The sequence below is a fragment of the Bubalus kerabau genome, chromosome 14 (genome assembly GCF_029407905.1).
Source record: "Bubalus kerabau isolate K-KA32 ecotype Philippines breed swamp buffalo chromosome 14, PCC_UOA_SB_1v2, whole genome shotgun sequence".
NCBI lineage: Eukaryota > Metazoa > Chordata > Mammalia > Artiodactyla > Bovidae > Bubalus > Bubalus kerabau.
Genome location: NC_073637.1, coordinates 17119082 through 17146369, shown reverse-complemented (window position 1 = coordinate 17146369; position 27288 = coordinate 17119082). Strand labels below are relative to the sequence as shown.

The following is a 27288-nucleotide window of genomic DNA, read 5'->3' as shown; positions in this document are numbered from 1 at the left end:
TGGACTGTACCCTGGAGTATATACTAGACTGTACACTGGGCTGTACACTGGATGTATATGACTATTGGACTGTACACTGGAGTGTATACTAGACTGTACACTGAACATACACAAGTGTATACTAGACCATACACTGGACTGTACATTGGGCTGTACACTGGACGTACACAAGTGTATACTGGACTGTACGCAGGACATACATGAGTGTATACTGGATTGTACATGATGTACAAGAGTGGTCACTGAACTGTACATGGATTGTACATGGGATGTACACCCGAGAGTACCCTCAACTGTACACAGGATGGGTGGCACACAGGTTGTGCCCAGGATGGTAGACTGTACTGAATACTGGGAAGTACCCTTGGACTGTACACTAGGTATGTCCAGATGCGTCCCACTGTGTCCCAGATGTGCTTCAGCTGTGCATGTGGACAGTACACCAGATGTATCCAGCTGTGTTCCAGATGTGTACTGTACACTATACACTGGACATAGACTGGTGTATATTAGACTATATACCGGATATACACTGGACTGTAAACTGGATTATAAAGAAAGTAAAACAAGTACCAGCATGATGTTTTCTGGTACATCATGGGTACACATCCTTTAAACATACATATGCAAAATGCCAAGCTCTAATGATTTTGGGATTTAGTTTCTTTTTTTTAAATATACATTTAATTGGAGGCTAATTACTTAATATTGTATTGGTTCTGCTATACATCAACATGAATCTGCCTTCTGACTTTTCCTTGAGGTCCAGGTAGACAATATCAGTCTGTTTCCAATTTCAAGATGCCAAAAAAATTCAAAGGTTAACTTGCTATCATTTTATTACAATCAAAAAGTAACTAATTCTAAATTATATAATGTATGGTTCAAAACCCAAACACCTCACAACTGAACTTGGTATAGATGTACATTTTCTACGCATAACTAATATTTTCCAAGGAGAGAATTTAAACAGTTGTAAAGAAGTTCTCATACAAGTAACAATACTTTTGAATCCCTTGTGTTTCTATCAATTTTCCAAAACATGGCCCCAAACTAAAGCCATTGGGAAACAGATGATGTCAAAACTAGTTAACAATGAAGAGATACTTTCTGTTCATCTGAAAAAAGAAACAGTGAGTGAACAAATAAGCACTTGCAGTATCTGGCATAATGCCTTAAACTCGGTCGGACTTGACTGATGCTGTTGTTCAGCGACTCAGTTGTGTCAGACTCTTTGTGACCCCACGGACAGCTGCACGCCAGGCTTCTCTGTCCTTCACTATCTCCCAGAGTTTGCTTTACTGAGTTTACACTATGTTGGAAGAGGTTATGTACAGTCAGAAGAGTATCATGAGACCTAAGTAAACCCCCAAATACCATTAAGGTAAATTGTTTCCCTTAAAAGAGCAGTAAAAGAGAACAGGAAATATTAAGTGAGTACTGCAGATTCTAATGATCAGGGCTACAATGACTTTTAAAACTTTTATAATTAACATTTCTTTTTCACCTTTTATAAGTTGCAATTTTCTCAGTTGAGGAAAATTTTCACTTTGCCTTGTTTTAGCACAGTGTATGTGGGCTCATTGCTTGGTTTTGTAAAATTCCCCTCTTACTAATCCTATACTTCTATTTTCTGGTTAAAAATACACTTTCTTAGAACTGGCCTTTTTATTATCAGCTTTCTTTCTTTGGGGGGAGTTTTTCATGAAGAACTAAAAATCTCACTTCATGTGGTTATTGTGATTAAAATGAAAACCAGCAAGGGGCGTCCCAGGGGGCTCAGGGGTAAAGAACCCTCTGGCAAGTGCTGGAGACACGAGAGATGTGGTTCAACCCCTCGGTCGGGAAGATCCCCAGAGTAGGAAGTGGCAACCCACACTCCAGGATTTTTGCTCAGAAAATTTTGTGGACAGAGGAGCCTGGCGGGCTGTACAGTCCATGGGGTCGCAGAGGTGGACACGACGAAGACACACATACACAAGGTGGTTTTGAGAAGGGGACACAGGATGGTCGTGGACTGGCTGAGCTCCCGTGTGCCAGCCTCGTGGGTGGGACGCCTAGACTCCTTACACGCCGGGCAACAGTTCACCTTCAAGACTCCTCCCTGGGCTCTCACCAGGTTGGGTTGATGAAGCTCCTACTTCCCTTGGCCAACTGCTGCTGCTGCTGCTGCTGAGTCGCTTCAGTCGTGTCCGACTCCGTGTGATCCCATGGACTGCAGCCTACCAGGCTCCCCCGTCCCTGGGATTTTCCAGGCAAGAACACTGGAGTGGGTTGCCATTGCCTTCTCCACCTCGGCCGACTAGATGCTTTTCAAAAATCCTTTCTACTATGATGGCGAAATACAGTGTGTCATTTTTTTCTCTTCAGTATCTTAGGATTTGAGACTTTCTGACTGAAGAAATAACTTACCATAAATTCAAAAAACTGAAGGGAACAGAGGAAATCATTAGCCCTGATTTTACAGATGATGCCAATAGGCTGTCTTGCGACAAAGTTTAACTAGTGGTGGAGTCGGGACTCAAACTCTACCTCCTGACTGCAAGTTAATGCTGCTTTTTCTGCACTTGCTAAATGACCGATAAGCTCCACATTTCAGATTTTTTTTGTTTTGCTTGTTCCTCTCCTCTCCAGAGGACAGAGCTAACTACATGGACAGAGTTAAAATGCCTTCCTTACTCTTAGCCAAACTACCACAAGAGGGTGGCCGCTCCCCTCTCAGGGTAATTTTCATACAGAAGTCATTTAGGATTTTGGAGGAGTTAAAAGGTAATAATGGCTGTTATAAAAATAAGGGAGGGGGGGGCTGTTATGGGGACTTGGGGTGGGGTTCCTCAGGGGTTGTTGAGGAAGGAGCAGCTGAAGTTGGGGAGTCCTACAGAAGGGAAGCAGGGAACCCCTGAGGTATCTGGGGTTAGAAGAGGACACTGAGCCTCAGACCTGAGTAAACTGCCGTGGTCCGCGGCCCGTGGATGGTGTGACCTCTACACCTGGTTCCAGTCTTGCTGTTACCATGTGCCTGCCAGCCTGTCCCAGATGTGACCATGGACACAAGAGCGGACCTACCAGGCTCCTCTCTTACCTTCCAGGCAAGGTTTTTTGCTGGGTGAATATGTTGTGTTTGAAAAACAGGCAGAAAAATGACTTCGGGTACTGGCAATACTATTTTACTGAAAATCTGGAGTTGCACAAATAGTTCTTTAGAACATAAAACTAAGTGGATTTATACATAGCAATTATAGTCAGCATTTATAAGAGGCAGTACAAAAATGTGTTCTGCTTCTACATGATATAAATTGTACATAATACCATGATTTAAACAATATTAATTATATTAACTCGTTCAGTGGATACATCTTACTCAGAATGTCTGATGTTTCCCATAAGAAAGGGAAAAAATGCAGTTCTCCGAGCAGGTGGGTTTCTTTTCATTTCCAAGTTCATTTTAGTGATGGTGGGAAGATTTAAGGATAATCCTTTCATTGAAGAAGCAGAAGTCAAAAAAAGTTACAGGACTGTTCTGAACTCATCAAAAATGAAATTAGGCACATGTGCTTCAGCAACCTAAAAAAAACGAAAGAGTTAACGGTGTCATAGTGTAAGAAGACCAAATTCAGCAGTAGTCCCTGGTAATCTGTCCTAGACAAAAATAACATGGAGTGGCGTAGTTTTAAAATGAAAATAAAATGCAGAGTAACATGAATATATTAACATGATACCTATTACATGCTATTATATTGGTATGGTATAAAAAAATTTAAAATTTTCCATATGAAAATTAAACAGAGGAAGACATCCTTTGAACCACTAATTGAAACCACCGTCTTTTTCTGGCATTTCTACCACTGATGTTTAACTTCTTGGCACTGCTGACATCTGAAGGGGTGCAGTACAGCCCCTTCCCCAGCCCTCCACTGCCCGACCCCTAGACGAGAAGGCCCCCTGGCCCCTAAAGGCACTTGGACCTACAAAATGCACATGCCTCTGGGAAGGACTAAGACTGGGCTCAGGCCATCTCATAATTAACTAAGACCACCTAGGAAGAACAGGACATCTAGTGCTGGAAATTGGTAGTCTTTAAAAGCAATGTTTAATTTTTTTCTGACTATAAAGTTCAGTTCAGTTCAGTCTCTCCGTCCTGTCCGACTCTTTGTGACCCCATGGACTGCAGCATGCCAGGCCTCCCTGTCCATCACCAACTGCCGGAGTTTACTCAAACTCATGTCCATTGAGTCGGTGATGCCATCCAGCCATCTCATCCTCTGTCATCTCCTTCTCCTCCCGCCTTCAATCTTTCCCAGCATCAGGGTCTTTTCAAACAAGTCAGTTATTCGCATCATGTGGCCAAAATATTGGAGTTTCAGCTTCAGCTGAAACTTCAGCTTCAGTCCTTCCAATAAATATTCATGAGTATTTCCTTTAGGATGGACCGGTTGGATCTCCTTGCAGTCCAGGGGACTCTCAAGAGTCTCCTCCAACACCACAGTTCAAAAGCATCAATTCTTCAGTGCTGAGCTTTCTTTATAGCCCAACTCTCACATCCATACATGACTACTGGAAAAACCATAGCTTTGACTAGACAGACCTTTGTATCACTTGCTAATTCGAGGAAAATTAGAAAATGGAGAGGAGTATATAAAGGAACAATATTTGATCTTAATTCCCTAAAGAAAACTAAAAGTGATAATTGTTTTGTATCAAATTCTTGCAATTTATACACACACATACACTTAAAACACTTACACTTAAAACGAGGATCACATAATCTTGTGTCCTTTACCTCTGCTAAATTTTATGTTCTGAACATCCTTACACAGGTATCTTGGTGAACTTTTGTCATTTTTGGGAACATGGTTGTACAACACTTCAACCATGAAGGGAACTTAGCCAAATGGGCTGCAGGAACTGGGTTATTGTGGAGATGAAGAAACAAACCACACAATCATTCGCTACCCTGGCCTCTTAAGGAATTCTCTCCTGGAGTGCCCATCTTAACTCCTGATCAGGGTGACCTGAAGACTGGAGGAGGGCATGGCAGAGGGTGAGAAGATGAGGAGGGAAGTTGTGTTCAAATCATGCCTTCTCGCAAAGCACTGAACATTCAGAAGAGGGAGGAACATCTCCGAGCCGAACCCTGGGGCAGAGCAGGGTGAGGGGCTCAGAGATGTCCACAGGGAATGAGCTTCTGGACTTCATTCCTCATGAGTCCAGGGCCTTTCTTTAAACCATCTTCCTACAAAAAGGGCATTATTTTTTTTTTTTTTTTGGCCGCACTGTGTGGCATGGGGAATCTTAGTCTCCCAACCAAGGATGGAACCCATGGCTCCTCCTGTGATAGAAGTGTGGAGTCTTAACCACTGGTTCTCCAGGGAGGTCCCAAAGAGGCATCAATAGTGTTTTTTATCTATTGCTTACCCTCCGGGGTAGCTTTGTGTACCGAACATAATCCTCCAGAAACAGAAGGGCGCCCACAACATCGGCAGGCATTTCTGGTATCTTCTGGCTGCAACACAGAACAGTCTGGATCAATGAACTGCTTTTGTACGTAGACCCTTAGTCAAAATAGTGAAAGACTGAAAAAAATGACAGATGACTAAATGAAGCCAAAGAAGAGACACATCTACAGAATCTCCTCTTGATTATTACATTGAGCCATATCTTGCTGGCTGATCTTCAGCACACAGCCTGGAGGAGGGAATCGAAACTTCTCTGAATGGTCTACATGGGTCTTTACGACGTGGCCCCTGCTGACCCTTTAGGGTAACAGAGAAGGAGACTCAGGACCCAGCATCCCATGCAAATACATAACTTGTTCTATCCCAGAAAAGCCGCATTTGGGGTGGAGGAGAGGAAAAAGTAAAGGTTTACAAGCTTTCTATCAGGTAGGAGCTTCCGTGTCTCATTTGTTTGATTTCACACCAGGACCTCGGGCTGTGCTGACAGTGGGGTGGCTCCCTGACTCCCACTGAAGGGTGGAGCCGTCCCTGGGTAAGTGGCCCAGGGGAGGACATGGGCTCACTGTGGTCTGGGTACAGCACCCACGATGGCAGGGGGGCAGGCATCTACTTTCTTCCCCGTGGGGCTCGCTCATGGTGCTCATGACTCATTCACAGTGGGTGCTCCCAGGGCACTCCCAGTGACTCCTCAGCGGTGTGACTAAGGATGGGCACGCCTTTAATTGCCCAAACAGGAGATGTGCCCGAACCTGCTGTACAGAGCAGGGTGAGCAGCCGATTCCCGGCTCTACTAGGGGGATAATAAGGGGAGGAGTCTGGCGTGTGCAGTTTCCAGCCCATTCTGGAACACTGATTCCACTTTTTCCTGATTGGCCTTCTGTACCTTACGCACTGCTCCACTGTGGAGCGGATAAACTGGCCGATCAGTGCCAGGAACTGTTCCGTGTACCGGGAATGAAACTGCTTCAGCAGGGTGAGGAGCCCCAGCACCAGGGGCGGCCAGTCCACGGGGTCGGCGGGCTTTCGGCAGACCATTCCTGCGAGGACCGACAGACCACAGATTACACCACCGAGGGACGTGCTGGCCTTTCGCAGCATTCATTCAGGATGAATGTTCATGAATGTCAAGATGCTGGGGCCCACGTGATCTCTGGCAGAGGATTATCTGGAGGGAATGACAATCCAGGACTACATTTCGAATTGGATCCAGGATTGGTGGAGGCTTCTAGTGGTCTGAAGGATTCAACACCCTAAAATGGGTACTAATTTTTATAATTACCATCATTGTTTCTTTAGGATTTTGTAATTAATGGATGCAATGGTAGAAAGTATTATAGAGAGTAGCGCTTAAACATATACATTACCATATGTAAAACAGATAGCTGATGGGAAGCTGCTGTATAATACAGGGAGCTCAACGTGGTACTTTGTGATAACCTGGTGGGGTGGGGAGAAGGTTCAATCAAGAGGGAGGGTCATATGTATACTTAGGGCTGATTCATGTTGTTGTATGTCGGAAGTCAACACAACATTGTAAAGCAGTTATCCTCCAATTAAAAAGTAAAATAGAGATGGATAAAAAGTTACACAAGAAAAGAATGTGCAGAAGTCAGGACAGGAGAGGAAGGAACTATGCCAAGTGAGTGAGTGCCAAAGCTGGCCTTGTCACTAAGGACTTCTGTCCCAATATGGAGACCTTGACCCACCTGAATGGCTGCTTGGGGAACAGGAGACAGAGCACAGTGTTGGGAAAAAACCCCCACAAAGTTGGAAACTTTCATTGCCAGATTTCAAGACTTAGCATAAAGTTACAGTAATCAAGACAGTACTGGCATAAGGACAGGTAAACAGATCAATGGAACGGACAAGGAAATACAGAAATAGTCATACCCTTAAAGGAGCAATTGGACTTCCATGGATATTCACACTATTTAATGGAGAAAGAGAAATCTTCTCAATAACTGATGCTAAAAATAGGTATCTTTATGGGGAAAAAAAATGAACCTTGAGCCCTATTTCACATAAAAAGTAATTTGAAATAGACCACAGACCTCAATGTAAAGTACAAGTATAAAGTTTCTAGGAAAAAAAAAAAAAAGGACAATCTGTGCCCTTGGGATAGGCAAAGGTTTATTAGAGGATAGAAAGGACTAATGATAAAGGAAAAAAATGGATAAATTGGACATCATCAGCAATAAAACTTCCGCTCATTATGGTCACAAGTAAGAAAATGAATAAGTAAACCATTTTGCAAGAAAAAAAATTTACAGCATGTATATCAAAAAAAGGACTTGTATCCATAAAATAAATAACTCCTACAACTCAGTGATAAAAAAGCTATCAACTCAATTTAAAAACAGGCAAAAGACTTGAACAGATACTTAACAAAGAAGTATAAACAAACAAAAAAATATATAAAGAATGGCCAAAAAGCATTTGAAAAAGTGCTCAATATCATAACTCATCAGGGAAAGGCAAGTTAAAACTATAATGAGATACCCCACATACCCATTATAATGTTTAAAAAGATTGAGATGGCCAAATGATGGTAAGTTGTAAAAATGGTACAACCACTTTGGGAAAAGGATTGGCAGTTGATTAGAAAGTTAATCAATTCCCACATGTGGGTTCTTGTGAAGACTGAGAAAACTTATTTAAGACGCCAAAACAAGCTATCTTGATTTATATAACCCGCTGCTGCTACTGCTAAGTCACTTCAGTCGTGTCCGACTGTGCGTGGCCCCATAGACAGCAGCCCACCAGGCTCCCCTGTCCCTGGGATTCTCCAGGCAAGAACACTGGAGTGGGTTGCCATTTCCTTCTCCAATGCATGAAAGTGAAAAGTGAAAGTGAAGTCGCTCAGTTGTGTCCGACTCTTCGCGACCCCATGGACGGCAGCCCACCAGGCTCCTCCGTCCATGGGATTTGCCAGGCAAGAGCACTGGAGTGGGGTGCCTTCTCCATTACATAACCTAGTAATTCCAAATTACTCAACGCCCACTGTAAGACACTAGCTGTACTCAGAACACGGAGAGAGAATCCTTCCCGGATAGATAGCAAAGGGGATGTCTACAACAAAGATTTCTCTGAATGGAGCACCACAGAGATTCCTTTTTAAAAGACTGACCAAAGCAGTTGTGTGTTTCTTAGATCAGTCTTGAGAACAATGCTCACAAGGTTTATATAAAACCTTTCAGGGTACACTACATGCTGATGCTCCTTCCTCAGTCTGCTTTTTCTTTAATTTAATCCCCAACTTAACACACTGACCTGATTAATGAAAAGGACTCTAGTCAGGTATAGGAACTTTCTAAGACACTTCACAGTTTATTTCAAGATCTGGGAATTCTGTGGCATAGTGACATGCTTCTCATAAGCAGCTGTACAATCAAGGAGCCTGACCTTAACCACATGCAATGAAATGGTAACAAAGGATGAGACCAGTGAGCAAACAGTCTTAATGAAAACAAGGTATCTTCATGTGCTGAGAACGCCTTATTATAAAGAAGCATACATTCTTATTTAGTCATAAGAGAGAGAGGTCATGGATCTCAATCTTGAGATGAACTCTTAACTCCATCTTGGGATAGTTCTTTACACCGATTCTGACCAATATCCAGAAAAGGATTTAGCATCAGGTAAGCACTTGCTCTGTGAGAGGTACCGTCACAGGCATTTCTAAGTTCTAACTGGCCCACAAGTTTAAGTATCTTGGCCAATGTCACACAAGTGGCAAGTTGTGAAGTCAGAATCCAGACACACCTTTGTTCCCTCCACCCTACAGCCAAGGTTTACTGGGTGCTGCCATGCCCTGCACTGGAGAAGGACATGGCACCCCGTTCTAGCATTCTTGCTGGCGGGATCTCCTGGACAGAGGAGACTGGTGGGTCACTGTCCATGGGGCCACAAAGAGTTACACACGACTAAGGGACTGAGCTTCCCTGTGGCTCAGCTGCTAAGAATCCGCCTGCAATGCAGGAGACCTGGGTTCGATCCCTGGGTTGGGAAGATACCCTGGAGAAGGGAATGGCAACGCCCTCCAGTATTCTTCCTTGGAAATCCATGGACAGAGACTATAGTCCACGGGGTTGCAAAGAGTCGGACACGGCTGAGTGAGTAACACTAAGTGACTGAGAACCAGGCCCTGCATTCTGCGGCTGTGACAAATATTGTTATGGGGGCTGTGTCTGGAATAAAGGAATTTTTTTGAATGAGGAAATTAAAAACCTTAAAGAGAATCCACATCTTTATCCTAAAAAACTTTTGAAATAGGAAGGGAAATACTTCAAAGAATAAAAACATTTTGGAATTGCTGGTTAAAAAAAGTATACAGTTACATTTATAGAAAATACTTTTAAAGTAAATTAAACTCTATAGCAGACTTTAAAAAACTCTACTAAGTTTGGAGACAGACGAAATACCTGGGAATCTTTTAAAAATGTTTAAGATCAAGTCAATGACACACAAAAAATTGGGCTATAATGCTGGATAGGACAAATATACTGATAGCCTTTGGTAACTATTGTTTGTATCAAGTATTTTCAAAACTAAAGTAACAGATATCCCAGGGTAAAGTAACAGAGGATTAGTCTCCTCTCTGTAACTATATTGTTACTCTTCATACCAAAGCTCCACAGTAAGCACATGACAGCTACTGAAAGAATAGGACATTAACCAAAAGAAATTTCTGTCCCACCAAAATCAGCTCCTTTCAAGAAAAGAGAGAAGCAAAGGTCCCACACATTTTACAAGTTGGATAATCAACCACTGTAAGTTAAAGATGGGTTATACTTGGTTGATATTAAATCCACCGTCTTCATGATATTTCAGAGGCCCAAGGACGTGGAATTTTATAAACATGCAATTACTAAGAAAGACCTCATATGTGACATAGCATTCTCTACCAAGGGATGTTTGGTTAGATGTTAATCTACCACCATTGTTCCTTACTGTAAAGAATAAATGTCATACAGCACCTAGATTTTTGTTGTACTGAAGCTTTGGCAGCTGGGCGATCAAAAACAGAAAGTTGACCACTGGGAAGTAGGGTAAGCGCTTTGTCGTGATGTATATCTGGAAAGAGAAAACACAGTTTCAAATGGAAAGCTGCCATTTAATTTCAGTTTGCTCTTCTGACTACTGAAAACTAGGGTGGTTCCATTAATTCGCTGCCTTCAGAGTTTTATTTAATACCACCGACCCCCTCTCCCTCCAAACACAGACACCTACTTGACAATTAGCCCTCTTGGGAAAGGAACAATTTTGCGTAGAGATTACCAGTCACTCCCAGATACCCCCAATCCTCTTTTTCTCCCTCCAATCCTCTTAATGTCAGTAACAAAATGAGGGGGCGGGGGGGGGGGGGGAGGGAGATGAGCAAGAAAGTCAAGGCCAAGCTGGAAGGAGGGCAAAGACAGGGAGAGAGAAAAGAGGCAGAAAGAAGGAAGAGCCACATGGCACTGCATGGCCGTGCGTAAGGAAAGCAAACGCGGCTCCCACTGCCACTTCCTTTTCCCTGGGCAATGCCACAGAGCGGTCTCCTGCCCAGTTCACGAGGCAGAAAGCACAGTCAGGCCACACCCAGCCATCTCCCCGCTCTAGTCATCCTGATTCCCTGGGAGGCAGGTGGCATCCTGGCCAGCAGCACCAACTCTGGTCAGACAGCCTGGCTCCATCGCTGGCTACTGTGGGCCCTGGGAAGGTATCAGCCTGAGCCTCAGCTTCCTCCCCCGACAGGGGCACGTTTCATGAGGCTGCTGTGAGATTAAGTGAGAGCACCTATTCAGGGTTACCACAGTGCTTGGCATGTAATTCCTAGTAAAATGTTAGGTGCTATTTATGGTCATAATCTTACCTCAAACCCAGGGGATCATACAGATTTCAGAATTTCATATTACAATAAAGATTTTAGGTAGGCAATACAGTGTAGACTATAAGCAAAGTTATCTGTATTTCTGCAAAAACATGACAATTCACCAGAGTATAAACAGCCTCAAGTCAGTCTGGGACAGGTTCTGGCACTACATGCGATCTGGCACTAACTTGTGAAAAACGCTTCCAGTTCTCAGAGGTTTATGGAGATCAGAACAGCAGAAGAGAGCCTGTCTCCCCAGATTCTGACTGTGATTACTGTCAGCAAGAAGGGAAGAGTCTTTGGGCAAGAAGGATCGATGCCACCATTTAGGAGCACTTCAAATACCAAACCTCAGAGAAACCTAAAACTCATCTCTTACCGATACAGCACTTGTCAGTCAGTTCTGACAAACACTGTTACACTGTTGACTCCCACAGCCCTGAGTCAGGCAGGGGAGGCGTGATCATCTTCATATTACACGTAGGGAATGGGAACCCAGAAAGGGCGGAGGATCACGAGAACAGAGGTTCTGGGATTGGAACCAGGTCTTCCAATATCAGATGCAGCGCGGGGATCTGCTGCCTGGGCCAGATGGCCTTTGGTCCCACCCTGTCTCCCACCACACCATTATATTACATGTTAGTAATCATGAACCTTGTTCAGCGGGTTGTGGATGCCAGCTGCCTCCAGGTAGGCAGTGATTTCATATAAGAGTGTGTTATCTTCTTTGGGGTAAGGAAGTGAAGGGTCCTGATAGTGGGCTTCGATATCTGCTAGGAGTGCCCTGAATGAAGAAAAACAACAACAATAGTGATAAATGTTAGAGATAAACTGAATACAGACAACAGTTAACACAAGCTATGATATAATCTTCCAGGGATTCAGTGTCCTCATCTGTATAACAAAGGCTTGCTCCCTTTGAATTCCCAATTTCCATACCTGTGATTGGTGATAAGTGGGAAATCTGAACTTGAATTATGTTTTCTTTTAGAGTTCACCCAAATCAAATGCTTTCACCACTTAAATTTTTATGAGTTGACTGAACTAGTTTCAATACCTACTTTGTCAAAAGCACACTGACTTTGTGACCAAGAAGCGTGGATTATTTATCTTTAAGCACGAGGCTCAAAATGAGAGCAAGCTGCTGGTCAGGTGGAGAGTGTGACTGGATGCCAGGATATGTGTCCACAGTCACACCTGGTCATCAAGGTGCTTCTAATTCCGCTCAGGAGAATCAGTGATTCAGTTCCGTGGAAAGTCAAGTGCAGATTTTGGTGACAATTGCTTTCTCAATCTGGGCAAAAATCTATCAAACTGTCTGATGTGTATTAAGTGATCAATATGTGTTGGCTGAAATGATTCCATCAAAAAAAACAGACAATACTGAAGTGAGAGGCTTCTGAAGATAGATTTGATTACCTATGGGAAGGAAGCCTATGAATTCAGACAGCGTTCTCACTCAAAAAGAACCTAAATGAGTAGGTGCCTGCATGCATGCTCAGTTGCTTCATTCCTGACTCTTTGCAACCCCATGGACTGTAGCCCACCAGGTTCCTCTGTCCATGGGATTCTCCAGGCAAGAATACTGGAGTGGGTTGCCATGCCCTCCTCCAGAGGATCTTCCTGACCCAGGAATTGGGCCCATGTCTCCTGTCTTGCAGGTGGATTCTTTACCACTCAGCCACCCAGATACTGAATGTATAAAATAGATAACTAATGAAAACCTACTATAGAGCACAGGGAACTCTACTCAACGCTCTGTGGCGACCTAAATGGAAAAGAAATCCAAAAAAAGAGGGGATTCAGGTATGACGTGCAGCTGGTTCACTGGGCCGCACAGGAGAAACTAGCAGAACATTGTAAAGCAACTATCCTCCAATAAAAAAAGAGTATGCACTGAAGACACTGGGATGCTGACCGATGATGAACAGTCTAGGCCCAGAGGCGGCTGTTTCAAATGCCAGCACTTACTTATTGAGGTTCTCCAGAGCAGCTGCCAGGTGTTTGGAGTCAAACCGACAAGAATAATTTAATTCATTGGCGATCTGTTGTCTCAGAATCTGCATCTGCCCAACCTGTGAACAAGCAAGAGAAAGAACAGGGACAAGCTGATGAACAAAAAGATGACAAGTTTTTATTGAAAGGTTCACAACATTCTACAGAAAAATTCAAGGGTTTCCTGGACTGGTTTCATGCCTAAGACCAGCATCACCCCTGATGGAGCACAAGGGACCTTCAAGAAATGCCTGCAGAGATTCTGTATGCCAACCTCAACAGAACCCTGAAGTCTAATACTGAACCTAATAGTCTAAAAGTGAACCATTAATGTTCTTGTTGTCCGTGGATTAAAGGTATGTGTTCTGAAGCTCTATTTTTGATCTTTTAGAATAAGTTCTCATGTGCAGTAACCACTAATGAGAAGCCCTACTTTCTTTATCTGTCCTAAATTGAACTTTCTCAAGTCCTAAGGGTGTCATTTCACTCTAACATTTGGTCAGTATCAGTCTGACTACATCCCTCACGATTACAGATCATGAAATAATCAAGGTGATAAAAAAAACCTACATACAATCTTCCAAGAAGGCCCTTCTAACAATGATAACCCTGAAACCAGGAGTTCTTCATGTTTTGTTGGCACTTTGGACATCTTTAGAAAGTTGGAGAAGTCTATGGATGCTGTCTCAGAATAGTTCTTTTGAATCTATGAAATATAACATATAGGATAACAATGGAAGCCAATTGTAACAAAATGTAATTCTCAAACAATTAAAAGAACAGATTTATTATAACTTCTTTCCCTTGTTATCCTGGCTTAGGGCAAGTCAGACCTATATAACAAGAGGCCATCTAGCAGAGCCAAAGGCTTCTATTCAATTTTAAGTTTCCAAATTAGAACAAAAACTCAATGAAATGATGAAAAATATACTGTGAATTGGGCTGAGACACCAACAACTCCTGTTTCAACGAGCAACTTACACAACTGGGAACAAGAGGACGGGACTGCTCCAAATTCTGTGAAGAGTCTAGACTTCTCCTTTGGTATCTGACGCTTTTAACCATCAGTCAGTTTTCCACCAGGAAATCTACTCTTTCCTAATGTACTGTGAGTAGGCTTTCCAGGGAGACAGCCAGCTTCCTTGAACTCGTACAGCAACTGACAATGTTCTGCACCCACATAAGGGTGTTCAACAAAGGGTTACTGACTGTCTTAGATCATCAAGTGATGAGAGAAGGATATGCAGAAGATACAGGGTGTCTCTGGACATCAACGCCACAGTGTAAAGGCAGATGCATGGATTCTAAAGCAACCTGGATTGCCATCCGATAAATCACAGGCACACCTTGGAAATACTGAGTTTGGCTCCAGATCACCATAATAAAGCAAATATTGCAATAAAGTGAGCCACATGAATTTTCTGGTTTTCCAGCACATATAAAAGTTATGTTTACATTATATTGTAGTCTATTAAATGTATAAAAGCATTGTGTCTAAAAAATAATTTTAAAATACTTTATTGCCAAAAAAGCTAGCCATCCTTCAGAGTGGTAGCAAAGGTCACTGATCCCAGATCACTGTCACAAAGATAACAGTAATGAAAAAACCTGCAGTGTTGCGAGAATTCCTGAAATGGGACACAAAGTGAGCAACAGTTGTTGGAAAAATGGTGGTGACAGACTTGCTCGACACAGGGTTGTCACAAATTTTCAATCTGTGCAAAAGGCAATACCTGCAAAGCGCAGTAAAGTGAAGAACAAGACGACGCGTACCTATAATCTCCCTGTCTTACTTTCTCACTCATTTCCAAAGACACACGTTCTAGTCCGTGTAAAGATAACATGTCCAAATGTTTCTAGCTCTTGTGCAGCTACCTCACTACTCTCAAGGCTGAGGTCAGGGCGGCAGACTGACAGCAGCTCATTAACGAGCCTGTCACGTGAGGACGGGGGTGACTGAGGGAGGAAAACTCCTATTTCCTTGAGTGAAAGCACCTCTTGCTAAAAGGCATTTCAGAATGAAAGCTTTCTTCAGTGAAAGAAGCATGATAAACGGGCCAATGAAAAGCACTGTCCAGAACAGCCAAAGAACAGACCCACTTAGAAATAATGATAAACCCAAAATGATGTATTTTTGGTTTGATGGCCAAAGAAAGAAGAGTGGCTTTCTTGGGGTAACCAAGTTACAAGAAATAATAAATTCCATATATATGTGTTAGTATACTGTATTGGTGTTTTTCTTTCTGGCTTACTTCACTCTGTATAATAGGCTCCAGTTTCATCCACCTCATTAGAACTGATTCAAATGTATTCTTTTTAATGGCTGAGTAATACTCCATTGTGTATATGTACCACAGCTTTCTTATCCATTCATCTATGGAATTTAAAAAGATGCTAACAATAACCCTGTGTACGAGACAGCAAAAGAGACACTGATGTATAGAACAGTCTTTTGGGCTCTGTGGGAGAGGGAGAGGGTGGGATGATTTGGGAGAATGGCATTGAAATACGTATAATATCATATATGGAACGAGTCGCCAGTCCAGGTTCGATGCACGATACTGGATGCTAGGGGCTGGTGCATTGGGACGACCCAGAGGGATGGTATGGGGAGGGAGGAGGGAGGAGGGTTCAGGATGGGGAACACATGTATACCTGTGGTGGATTCATTTCAATATTTGGTAAAACCAATACAATACTGTAAACTTTAAAAATAAAATAAAATTAAAAAAAAAAAAAAAAAGGAATAATAAAAAACCCCATAGCATTGCTTCTCTCACAACGTACCTTCATGATAGCCTCGAGATAAGCGGTCCAAATCTTCTGGGTTTTGGCAATGGCAGAAAAGTAAATTTTATTCGAGTTTGCTGAAAGGTTAAAATATGAGTTTCTATTTAGTAAATTTGGAAAGGCTACAGTGTTCTCTCTACCTCAGGCCCGTTTTAGAACACTTACCTACAATGCTTTTTAGGGGGCTGACAGCATTCATGAGGGTTTTTAAAGTCTCCTGCACAGTTCTGTCTCGCAAGATAATTTTCTGAAACATGCTGAGGAAATTCTAAAACGAGAAGGCATGATCAAAGAACCAAATATAATGTATAAAATGAAGAAACGCTCCAGTTAACTCAAAGACTACACAGAACACAGACAAGCCTCATTCACACAAAGCTACAAATAAGATGATGGGGAAGACACAACTTCCGGTTCCCATCAGAAACATCCCCTGCTGGGAGGAGTTGCTGGTTTCCAAGATGAAATTCACAAAAACTGTCTACCGGTAAAAATACTATGCTGGCCAAAGAGATTCTAGTTTATTCTCAGTTCTTCTGTATTTAACAGGAATTATATAAATATGCCTGATGTCAGTATAGGAAAGCACGAAAGAAAAGCTAAACCATCTACTCCCTTCTTCCCCAGGACAGCGGAACACACACAGACACCCAAAGGCTCACCTGTAACTCTTTCACGATCATAAAGCACAGAAGCCTGTCTAACCCGTTCAGGCCGAAAGTCCCCAAGGTGTTTTGGATTTCTGAGAAGAGGCGGCTGCTGGTCACTTCTTGATGGGTTTTCATATCATACCAAGTGTTCAGCTGGTCAATGTGACACGTCATTCTAAAACATAAATATAACACACTCAAAACCCAAAAGCAGCTCAGAATTCACCCTGAAAGGATGAGGGATGCAATAGGATTAGGGGCATCGGATAGGAAGAACAATGGTTTCATGATCTGTGTTTTAATAACCCCTGCATCTGGGCACCCAAGACACCTCACGGTGAATGTCCAATGGACCAGGAAGGCGAAATTCAGTGAAGTCACCTCTTCCTGCCCTTGCTACGTCACCAGTTTGAATGATGCTTTTCCACTGGGTTGGGTAGTTGAGTCATGTCTCAAGGACAAGGCTAGATTCAGTCATCAGGCTGGAAGACTTCAGAGCCCCATTGCCTCTCTGGAGGGTCTTCCTGTAAATATCCAGAGACTGTGGATGAAACAGCATCTTTTGCATTTCCACTTGGGTAAGAAAGGAACTTTGAATCCTCATACCCTCACGTCTGAGGCCATTTCCTCTTTCCTCCTAGTCCTGGTCATCGACCAACGATTCCCTCTGAGACTCAGGAGTGTGACGATGGTGATGATAGAAACTGACAACATTTACTGAGGACTGCCTATGTGTCAGGCCCTGGGCCAGACCTTTCCGAGTGCTCTCTCTTCATCCTCAGAACAGCGCTGTGATGTACAAGCTGTTTGCCTTTCACTTTATACATGAAATAACTGAGTCTTGGACAGGCCTGATTATAACACCACACCCACAACCACCAAGATTCTCAAATGTTCGCATGGGGACCTTAAATCAGTGGTGCAAGTGTGTGTTTTCAGTCGCTTCAGTCATGCATAACTCTTTGCAACCCTATGGACTGCAGTCCGCCAGGCTCCTCTGTCCATGGGATTTCCCAGCAAGAATACCAGAGTGGTTGCCATGTCCTCCTCCAGGGGGTCTTCCAACCCAGGGATCGAACCCCCATCTTCTGTGTCTCTTGCATTGCAGGCGAATTCTTTACCCACTGAGCCACCTGGGAAGGCCTAAGTCAATGGTAGAACATGTTTAAAAAAACAGATGTCGAGATCCCATTTCTGGAGGGTTGGATTGGGTATGTCTGGGGTAGAATCCTAGCCCCCACAAAATGATATGGCCCCAGTCCTCAGAGCCAATACATATCTTTACTGAAATGAAGCTTGGGAGGGAATTAGAGACTCAGGAGCTAGGGAATTTTAAATTTGGAACTAAATGGAAGAACAAGATGGCTTCCAGAGCGGCAGTCTACTTTCAGGCTTCAAAGCATCCTGCTTCCACCATTCATTGTGGGCACTTTGTGTCACCTGAGAGGCTTCCAATTTTGATGCCATACATGACATGGAAATCCCAGTCATGCTTAATCCTGTCTGCCAGTATTAAGCTGGCACTGGGTGAGTGAGGCAGACAGGTTTCTAGGAGGGCTTCCGAGATCAAACCATGGGGACTGAGAAAGGAGAAGTCCCAAAATGTTTTGGATCACTTAATCTTTTTGGCCCATAAGTCACAGACCAAACTCATTTCTGCCGAAAGTGACATACGGTTTGTCAAGTTTCTTAAGTTCTGTCAGACAAAATCAGCCTGAGTGTGAAGGCAGTATAGAGAAGACACGTCATGAGGACATTTAACTTGCACAAAGTCGACTTCACCCGCATAGCTGGACTGAGAAAGGAGAGATACCACCGTTCCCTGGGAAACCACACTGGCCATTCCACTGAGCAGGCACAGGCCCAAGGTGAACACGAGAGCAGACAGGAGCCTGCTCTCCCATTAGTAGGGCTTAGTACCAGCTGTTTGTTTCATCAGAGGCTCAACTGAAGAACAGACCTTCTAATTGTTTTCATTTATATGTCTTTGGACTGGGGTGAACTCAGTCACACTGAGGAAAACATGCAGTCCCAGAAAAAGTAAACTTAATCAACCCATGAGAAAGGCTCCAACGATGGCAGGAACAAAGATATGATCTGAGTAGAGGTCAAGGATATGACTGATATGTTTAGAGACTTGCTGTCCATGTTCAAGGCCCAGCGGAATTGAGGTACACCTACTTTGGGTCTGTGATTCGCAAGATTTCTCTGCAGAGTCGACCAATAAATGTTACAGACTCGTCCACAGGGGTAAACTTTGGTATTGGAATATGAGTGGACTGGTACATACTTTGCCAATCTTGAATCTAGAAAAAAAAAAAAGAACCCCAAGGACATAAATATTTAGTGCATCTTTGATAAGTTAACCTAATTATCCTTTTCTTACATAGTTTTACAAAGATAATGTTGCATGAATAGTGAATATAAATGGCTCCTCGATTTTGAAGAAGAAATTTTAAAAACTGTAGTACCAGCCTCCCAGAAATACCACATACAATATTTATTAAAAAAAGAAATAACTGTGAAAAAGTGAAGTGATTGAGAAGTGGAAAAAGACACAGGAATTTCTTACTTTCTGTCTTACAAGTTGACAATGTAATAAGAAACATCCAAAATATAGGGCTGGAAGATACATAATCTTTTGAAAATGTCACCTGAAGCACGTCAGTTCCCTGATTAAAAACTTGCGAGTGACTCCTTGTTAATTACTAACATCAGTCTTCTCAGCTGTGACACCTAAGAATGCGGTGCTCAAATAATCCAACAGAAAATAGGCAAAGGACTTGACATTTCTCCAAAGATATAACATGGCTGATAAGCACATGAAAAGATGCTCAACATCATTAGTCATGATGGAAATGCAAGTCAAAGCCACAATGAAATACCATTCAGACTCACTAGGATGGTTATAATTAAAAAGAAAAAAAGAGGAAATTAACAAGTGTTGGCGAGGATGTGGAAAACCTAGAACCCTCAGACACTGCTGGTGGGAATGAACAAATGGTGCAGGCACTGTGGGAAACAGTTTGGTGGTTTGCAAGTTAAATGCAGAACTATTAAATGACCCAGCATTTAGGTATATACTCTTAGGTATATACTCTGATCAAACCCAGATGAGCTCTTAAGTCTTTGGAACTCCTGTGTACCTGATTTATAATGACTATAACAGATGGTTTCATTCTGTAGCCATGTAATTAAGTCTGCTTTCTCCTAAGGACAGTAAACTTGGAGAGGTCAGGGGTCACAGAAACCTTTCAGCAACCCTCACAGCTCCTGAAGTTACTCTGAAGGTATTTGTGACTCTGCAGTGGTTACGGAATTTTAGTAATTGTTTAAACAATCTTTGTTGTTGGCATTTCTGAGGTTTGGGGCATGTCAGAAGTGATATATAGTCAAGAATATTAAAATCTGTTTAGATACCTTTGTCCTTAAGAAGTTATTACACTCTTGTTCCACATTGTAATTTATGATACGAGATACTTCTTCCTGCCAGATCTTCAGACCATAAATGTTGACATAGTCCTGAATATATTCAAAAGAACGATGGAATCCATCCATGGTGGCTCCCAGCTCTTTCAGCTTGGGCATCAGTTCACTTGGCTGTGTGAAAGAAGAAACAGAAACCTGTTAGACTGGCATAGTCTGTCAACCACTAACGCCTACATGAGACTGTCAAGGAAATCCCAATGAGAGACCACCGTGACAGCTGAAGACAGCTCTGGAAATACTTATTCCTATCTCATTTAAAATGAGTGGTAATTTATGCCAGGCATCCAATAAAGAATATATTTCATTCATTTGGGAAGAAAGCCTCATATAAAAGAATATAAAAAATGAGTATCAATGATTTTTCTCATCATTTGATGACTCTAATCTTAATTTTAAATTGAATGGAGTGATGTGATTTCAGATGTAAATTTCAGCCCTGCTCTTTCTCTCTTGAGAAAAATGATCATATTCTCTAGAATATGATCAAGCAAAAGAAAAAAATTACAGCCTTTGTAGTTCCAGTCTGCTTTAGGCTTAACAAATTCTTTTCACTATGAGAAGGAACCTGGAATCATAAACATCAGTTTAATTCTTAAACCTGAAGTGAAAGAAAGGGCTGATTTTAAAAAGAGTTTTCTTATAATATGAATGCTTGTAAGATAGGATCAAGGGTGGGATGGGGTGGGAGGCAGGAGGGAGGTTCAACAGGGAGGAGACATATGTCTACCTACTGCTGACTTACGTTGATGTTTGGAAACCAACACAATTCTGTAAAGCAATTATCCTTCAATTAAAAAAATTAATAAAAAACCCACTGGAAAAAAAAAGATAGGATCAAAAAGCACATCAGCTGATTGTACAGAACACGATACAGTAGATATATATTAGATAGGAAGAAAGGTCTTGTTCGTGTTCAAAATGACATTTTAGAACATTCTGCAAGCTGAGTCGAGGGCAAGGACAGACTCACTCTGGTGATCGGGTACCTTGGCTCGGGGGTTGAAGATCAAACCCCTATGAAGGGCAAAAGCAACACGCTTAACCAGCTCCTTCCTGATTCCATCCTCCAGCAGTTGTTTCGGATCCACCTAAATGCAAATTGAAAAGCATTAAATGTCAGTGAGGAAAAGCTCAGTCTAGGAGAAACACAGAGGAAAGACAGACTCCAGAATCTGTTGGGGAGCAATTCCCTACCTCAATCCTAAATGATTACGATTTTTTCTTCCCGTTTCCTGCCCCTCTTTGATCTTGTGCAGCTCGGATAGAATTATTAAAACCTGTTACCTCGGCAGGACTTAGTTTATCTCAGCAACATTCATGATAATTTTACATGTCATTTCAAAGATGGCGGGTATGGAAAGTTTTAAATGGCCTCACATTTTGATCATTTCATTAAAAGTGCCTTTTCTCATCACCGGGAGGAGGTAGTGGACTGAAGGGCCTGCACTGGAATTCAGTGCACATCTCTCATCTGGAAGTTATCTAAGGGCATCTATAATCATACGGGCAAAGTCAAGCTTGGGGTTGACAGATTCAACAATTCTTTCTTCTTTCAGCATTCTCAGGATGCTGTTTGTAATTAGGGAGATAAAATAGGAAAGAAACCTGCTTTTTAACTCTATAGCTTATTTTGCTGATTCTTTTTTTCTATAATGAGAAAGCTTTTGTTATTCCCTAAAAGTCTGTCAAATCTATAAAACATGAAATAGTTTTAATACAGTCCTTTGAATTCTCTAAGACATGTTTCTTTTAATTTGTCAAGACTTATTATTTTAAAAAGTCATAAAGACTATTGATGGGTTCCATCTGGATTTGATGATATTTAAACTTTAAGGAAGATAACTGCAGTGAAAAAGTTCCTGAAAATACAGAAGCCAGAGGAACTTGTCGGACTACACTGTGATCAGGCAGTCATCGAAAGCCAGACTGAGGAGAAACAACAGGTCAAGACCTTGAATTCTTCAACAGACAAACTGTAAGGAAAGAAAGGAATGAAGGGGGAATCTGAGGAGTAAATCAGTCTTAAAAGATATACATTTTTTAAAAATGGGCAAATCTGAACTAAAGTGTCTAGAGATTTACTTCTGGGTAATAAAACTACAAACAGAGAGACTGGGATTAGGTCAGGGCCCACAAGGAGGATTCTGGGGTGGGAGCTGGCTGAACTGTATCTCTGGGCTTGAGAGGTGGTGAGAGTGAGTGGTCTTTATCTCACACTAACCTATCAAGCTACACAATTGCTTCTATAGCTTTAGGCATCTGTGTTGTATTTCACAAGAAAAGGGTAAATTATAAACAAATACAGTCAATGAAAACAAATTCAAGCAGATAAAATGAAATTTCCAAAGAAACAACCCTCATAAAAACAGATTTCATGAAAAAGAGTTCAATGTTTTCATGAATCTCATGGTCTTAAAGGGCCCTTCCCATTCTCCCCAGACTTCCACCAACCAACCTGCGGAGTGCTCATGGGGAAGGGAAAGACCCTGTCACACAGCTCCTTCCTTGCAGTTCTGTCTACCTCCTGTGGTTAACAGCAGTTAACAGTTTTCACATGGGTCCCCCAGACCCTCCTCTATTAATTTAGATGTGTATTTGTTCTCAAATATATTCATTAAGAAATCTAAATGGTCACGTGTTAGTTCTATGTCTAGCGTTTTACGGAATCTCCACTGTGTTCTCCACGGTGGCTGTACAGTCTACAGACCTTCAGGGTAGCTATGGAGAGGCAGACGTGGAGAGCAGACATGGGGACACAGTGCAGGAAGGAGGGGTGGGATGAATGGAGAGAACAGTCTGGAAACATATATCTTACTATACATAAAACAGCAAGAGGGAATTAGCTGTGTGACACCGGGAGCTCAACCTGTGGCTCTAAGGGGTTGGGAGATGGGAAGGGGGTTCAGAAGGGAGGGGATAGATGTATACCTGTGACTGATTCATGTTGATGTATGGCAGAAACCAACACAATATTGTAAAGCAATTATCCTCCAAGAAAAAAAAAGTCTAAATGCGATCAAAATATTGGGTTGGCCAAAAAGTTCATCTGGACCAATCTAGTCCTAGGATTTATTCTTAAGAGGTTATGAAAACTCTGAATGAAATTTTTCGTTAATCCAATATGAACATATATATACTACATGTTGTTCTGCAATTGCCTTTCCACTTTACATTTTGGAAATTTCCTGGTGGTAAGTTATTTTTGAATGACAGGAAAGTAATCCACAGTGTGACTGCATCATGATATATTCAGCCATTCTTCCACTCATAAAATGCTTAGGCTATTTCTATTACTTTGGCTACATCTAACAATGGACATTATATGTGTATCTGTGTGTATCTCACTTGTTTTAACTCATATTAACTGAATTAAAACTCTTTGAAAGGGTTTGAAATAGATCCATAGCTTTCAAAGATTACAGATTAGTGAAGGCCATGGGATCCCACATAAAGCCCTGAGTTGTTAAACTGGCAGAGACAATGTAAGCTTAAAGGATGTCAAGATGACATTCCCTTTGCACTTATTGGTGCTTCCCTGGTGACTCAGATGATAAAGAATCTGCCTGTAATGCGGGAGACCTGGGTTCGACCCTTGAGGAACGGCAACCCACTCCAGTATTCTTACCTGGGAAATCCCATGGACAGAGGAACCTGGCGGACTACAGTCCATAGGGCTGCAAAGAGTCTGACATGACTGAGCAACTAACACTAACATACTTGCGCTTATTAAGTGAAAGATTCTGGTAAGAGATTTACATTTTTCTTAGGCAGTCTTTCCTTTGATAATTATTGCTAATTACTAGGTTTTATTACATCCAACTAGTCACTTTGCATTTAAGACTAATCTGGTCCTAGATGTATCATCACATAAAGATGAGTGAGAAGTGATAACTTGTCTGTGTACTTTCTGAATATCAACTGACTTAAACTGGTATCAGGCCTAAAGCAAGTTTAATAGAGTCTGTTAATACTACAGGGCTAGAATGGTATTTCTTTACTACATTTCTAGAAACAACATAGTAAAGTTCTGTTTCTATTTAGGTTCATTTCCTATATTTTCTTGGATTTCATTAACACAAACGTTATATCCAGCAATTCAATGAAAATTCTTTAGAAAATTGGAAATGTTAAGATTCTACTGATGTCAGATAAATGGAAAAATATATAAGAGCACCACAAACTGAGTGGGTGCATCAGAGTCATCTTAGGATTACAAATTATAATAAAACAGCAACGATATACCACTTTAGACCCGTTTGGAGAACAAAAATTAGGAAGCGGATCATGGCTAGTGTTGGCCAAAATGGGGGTAGATACACAGGAAACAAGTCATGTGAGGAGGCAATCTGGCTGTACTGAGACAAATTAAGTACAAATGTGCCCTAAGATGCCGACCCACTCCTGGGCAGGCAGACTTCAGTGCAATTCTTGCACAGGCCTACGTGGGGACATGTTCAGAGATGCTCGTCTAGACATTGCTGATGATAACAGGAAGCACAGGTATGAAAATGAGCAGCATCGGTGCCCTGGGGAACAGCTAAGTAAAATGTGGAATTCTCTGCAGCAGTAAGAAATAACAAACCACCTCACTACAACATAAATAAATCCTGAAAGCAATAACTAGTGAGAAATGTTAGAAAAAGAATGAGGCTTCGGAGCAGAATATGATTTAGAGAAATAAAAAATGTGCACATATAAAATACTATTAGTTGCTGAAAATAAGGAGACTTGCATATTTATGGACAGAAATCAAACCGAGTGGGTGCTATGGGGTCTGGGGGTGGGTATTAGGAGAAGAGAAAGAAAAAAATAAGAGAGGAGCGTGCATGTACTGGTAATGGCAATGGCCTGTGGTCAGAGGTTTACCATGATGATCTCAGCTCTCTGCACCTGGGGTGCGGTACAAAAACATCAAGAGAAAGAAAGGTTGCAGGCAAGGTGGAAAGAGACAGTAAGTGACCAAGTAAGCAAGCTTCTTTGCCTAAGGGAATTGAATTATTGTTTTGTTATTACAAAAATTCAATAAAATTTTTTTTTTAGTGTTTAGGAATTCCTGGGTGTTATGAAAAATGAGGAAATAATGGTTTCTCTTTCTCTGTTCATAAGTGACTAAAATGAAAATCATACGCTGCATGTGAAATAGTGAGGGGCATAAGATGATGACACTACCCCCACAGGATAAATTCCACAAAAATCCAAATGACAGAGAGGCTTACTATGAGGCCGCAGAGACTAGCATTAAGACCATTACCTTGATGATGCCAACTAAAGTTGTCTTCATCATTAAGATGCCTTCAGTAAAAATGGAAATAGCATGAGTAAGCTTGGCAACCTTCAACAAAGAAAAAGAGGTTAATGAAGCACTTCTCATAAAAGACCCATCTCTTCTATGGGAAGCTAAAATAATTGGTAATAGTTCTGAAAGGGCAAAGCCAAGAGAACAAGCATGTAGCTTGAAGGCACCTGCGTGTACATGTCCTGGTCAGAAATGAGGCTCTGTGGTGTTGACCACTGTCAGATCTACCGGGAGACTGAGTCAGAAGATGTTCAATCTTTCTTTACCCTTTGATCGATCATTTGCCCTTCTTTGGGCCTCAGTATTTCACACATTAGATGAAAGCAGGACTCAGTGATATAGATGATACCTTCCAAAATCAAAAGGCTCCTGGAGATACTGAAAAGGTAATCTCCCTTTTACTGCAGTCCACATTCTTTTCAAACAATGCTGGGAGACACTGAAAAGGTTGACCAAGGCTATATTCTTGAGTTAGAATCAATGTGGAAATTCTGAGCTTGATGATCTCAATGCCTAATGAAACTTCTGGAGTTGTGTCTAAGGTTGTGAAATTGATGCTGGTTATCACATTTTCAAATTTTACTTGATTTTACTTTTCAGGTCTCTAAGTTCAGGGAGAAAGAAAAGCAGAGGCATTTGGGGAGAACTACTTCTGAGACTGCTTAATTGTGGAATGGCCTTAAATATCTGCCTATCTGAAGTGGTTTATGGAATATGGATTACTTTATTCATGGAATATGGATTATTTTGAACCACTGAGTCATGAACCAAGATGGTTCAAAAGAAAAGTGACCAACTGAGTTCCACTCCCTCTGAGAACATTCAGGCAGGTGAAGCCTGGAATGATACCAGGACATTGTACAGAATGAAGGTAAGATTGCACTAAAATAACAAAACCTGGTTACCACTGAGCGTGTAGAAAAATAAATCAGAACTGATCCGGGGGTCTTGAGGATACGGCAGGTGACACAGAGTTGTGCTATTTCATGGTTTTGGGGGTTAAACATCAAAAGGCAGATGTTAAAGGGACACACCACCTCATATCGTGGGCCGAGCTGAGCGTAGTCCCTCAGCTTGTCTTTGTCCAGCCGGGTGGGCACTTCAATGATATCGTGGGTCTGAAGCTTTATGATCTTTAGAAGGGAAGTAAACATGCTTTCTGGAATAATCTGCAACACCTTTAGTGAAAGGGAAAAGAAGAAAAACAAGTGAACCTCCTATTTTCTCTCTCTTAGTTTGATAGATGCTAGGACAACAGTAAAAAGGGTGTCCATTTATTAAGAAAAAGAAAAAAAAAAAAGCCCTTCATCTGCAGGAAAGGGCTGGGGGGGCTCTCACAAGCATTCTTTTAGTAACTGCTCCCGGGCACAGGGCTACGTTCCTTCAAACACGAATTGCTCACAGGAGATTAAGCTAATTCTCCTAGAAATGCTGTAAAAGATGTATCACTCCCACATTATACATTTTTCAAAAGCTGAGATTCAGAGATGTTAAGTAACATGGCTGTAGAGCTCTCAGCTAGTACGTGACACAGGACAATTTAAGCCAGGCCTTGTGGCTCTAAGTCACACCGTAAGTTATTGAAACAAGGACCAAAATTCTCCTGAAAACTTTAAGTTCCAATTAGTGACAGTTACCAACCGTGACTTTGAAGAAGCTACCAATCTCTACACCTATAAAATGGGGGTTAATACCATCAGCATTTAAAAAATAAGCAAAAGAGACACAGATGTATAGAACAGACTTTTGGACTCTGTG

At 41.8% G+C, this 27288-nt stretch overlaps 1 protein-coding gene across 2 annotated transcripts in view; it reads right to left on the bottom strand.

The window, feature by feature from the left end:
* Positions 1–3151: 3151 nt before the first annotated feature.
* The window catches only part of WASHC5 (WASH complex subunit 5), a 55056-nt gene continuing 30919 nt past the window's right edge, over positions 3152–27288 (bottom strand). The window contains exons 16-29 of one of the 2 annotated variants that reach the window (XM_055545796.1): positions 26568–26708; positions 25486–25566; positions 21221–21322; positions 20166–20345; positions 18927–19051; positions 16758–16920; positions 16261–16363; positions 16093–16172; positions 13282–13385; positions 11965–12094; positions 10433–10529; positions 6340–6493; positions 5416–5503; positions 3152–3564 (exon numbers count right to left, since the gene is read on the bottom strand). In XM_055545796.1, coding sequence (XP_055401771.1) covers positions 3508–3564; positions 5416–5503; positions 6340–6493; positions 10433–10529; positions 11965–12094; positions 13282–13385; positions 16093–16172; positions 16261–16363; positions 16758–16920; positions 18927–19051; positions 20166–20345; positions 21221–21322; positions 25486–25566; positions 26568–26708 — 1605 coding nt within the window. In that variant the 3' untranslated portion in view covers positions 3152–3507. The remainder of the gene's footprint in view (positions 3565–5415; positions 5504–6339; positions 6494–10432; positions 10530–11964; positions 12095–13281; positions 13386–16092; positions 16173–16260; positions 16364–16757; positions 16921–18926; positions 19052–20165; positions 20346–21220; positions 21323–25485; positions 25567–26567; positions 26709–27288) is intronic. The other variant, XM_055545798.1, reaches the window with a different exon arrangement.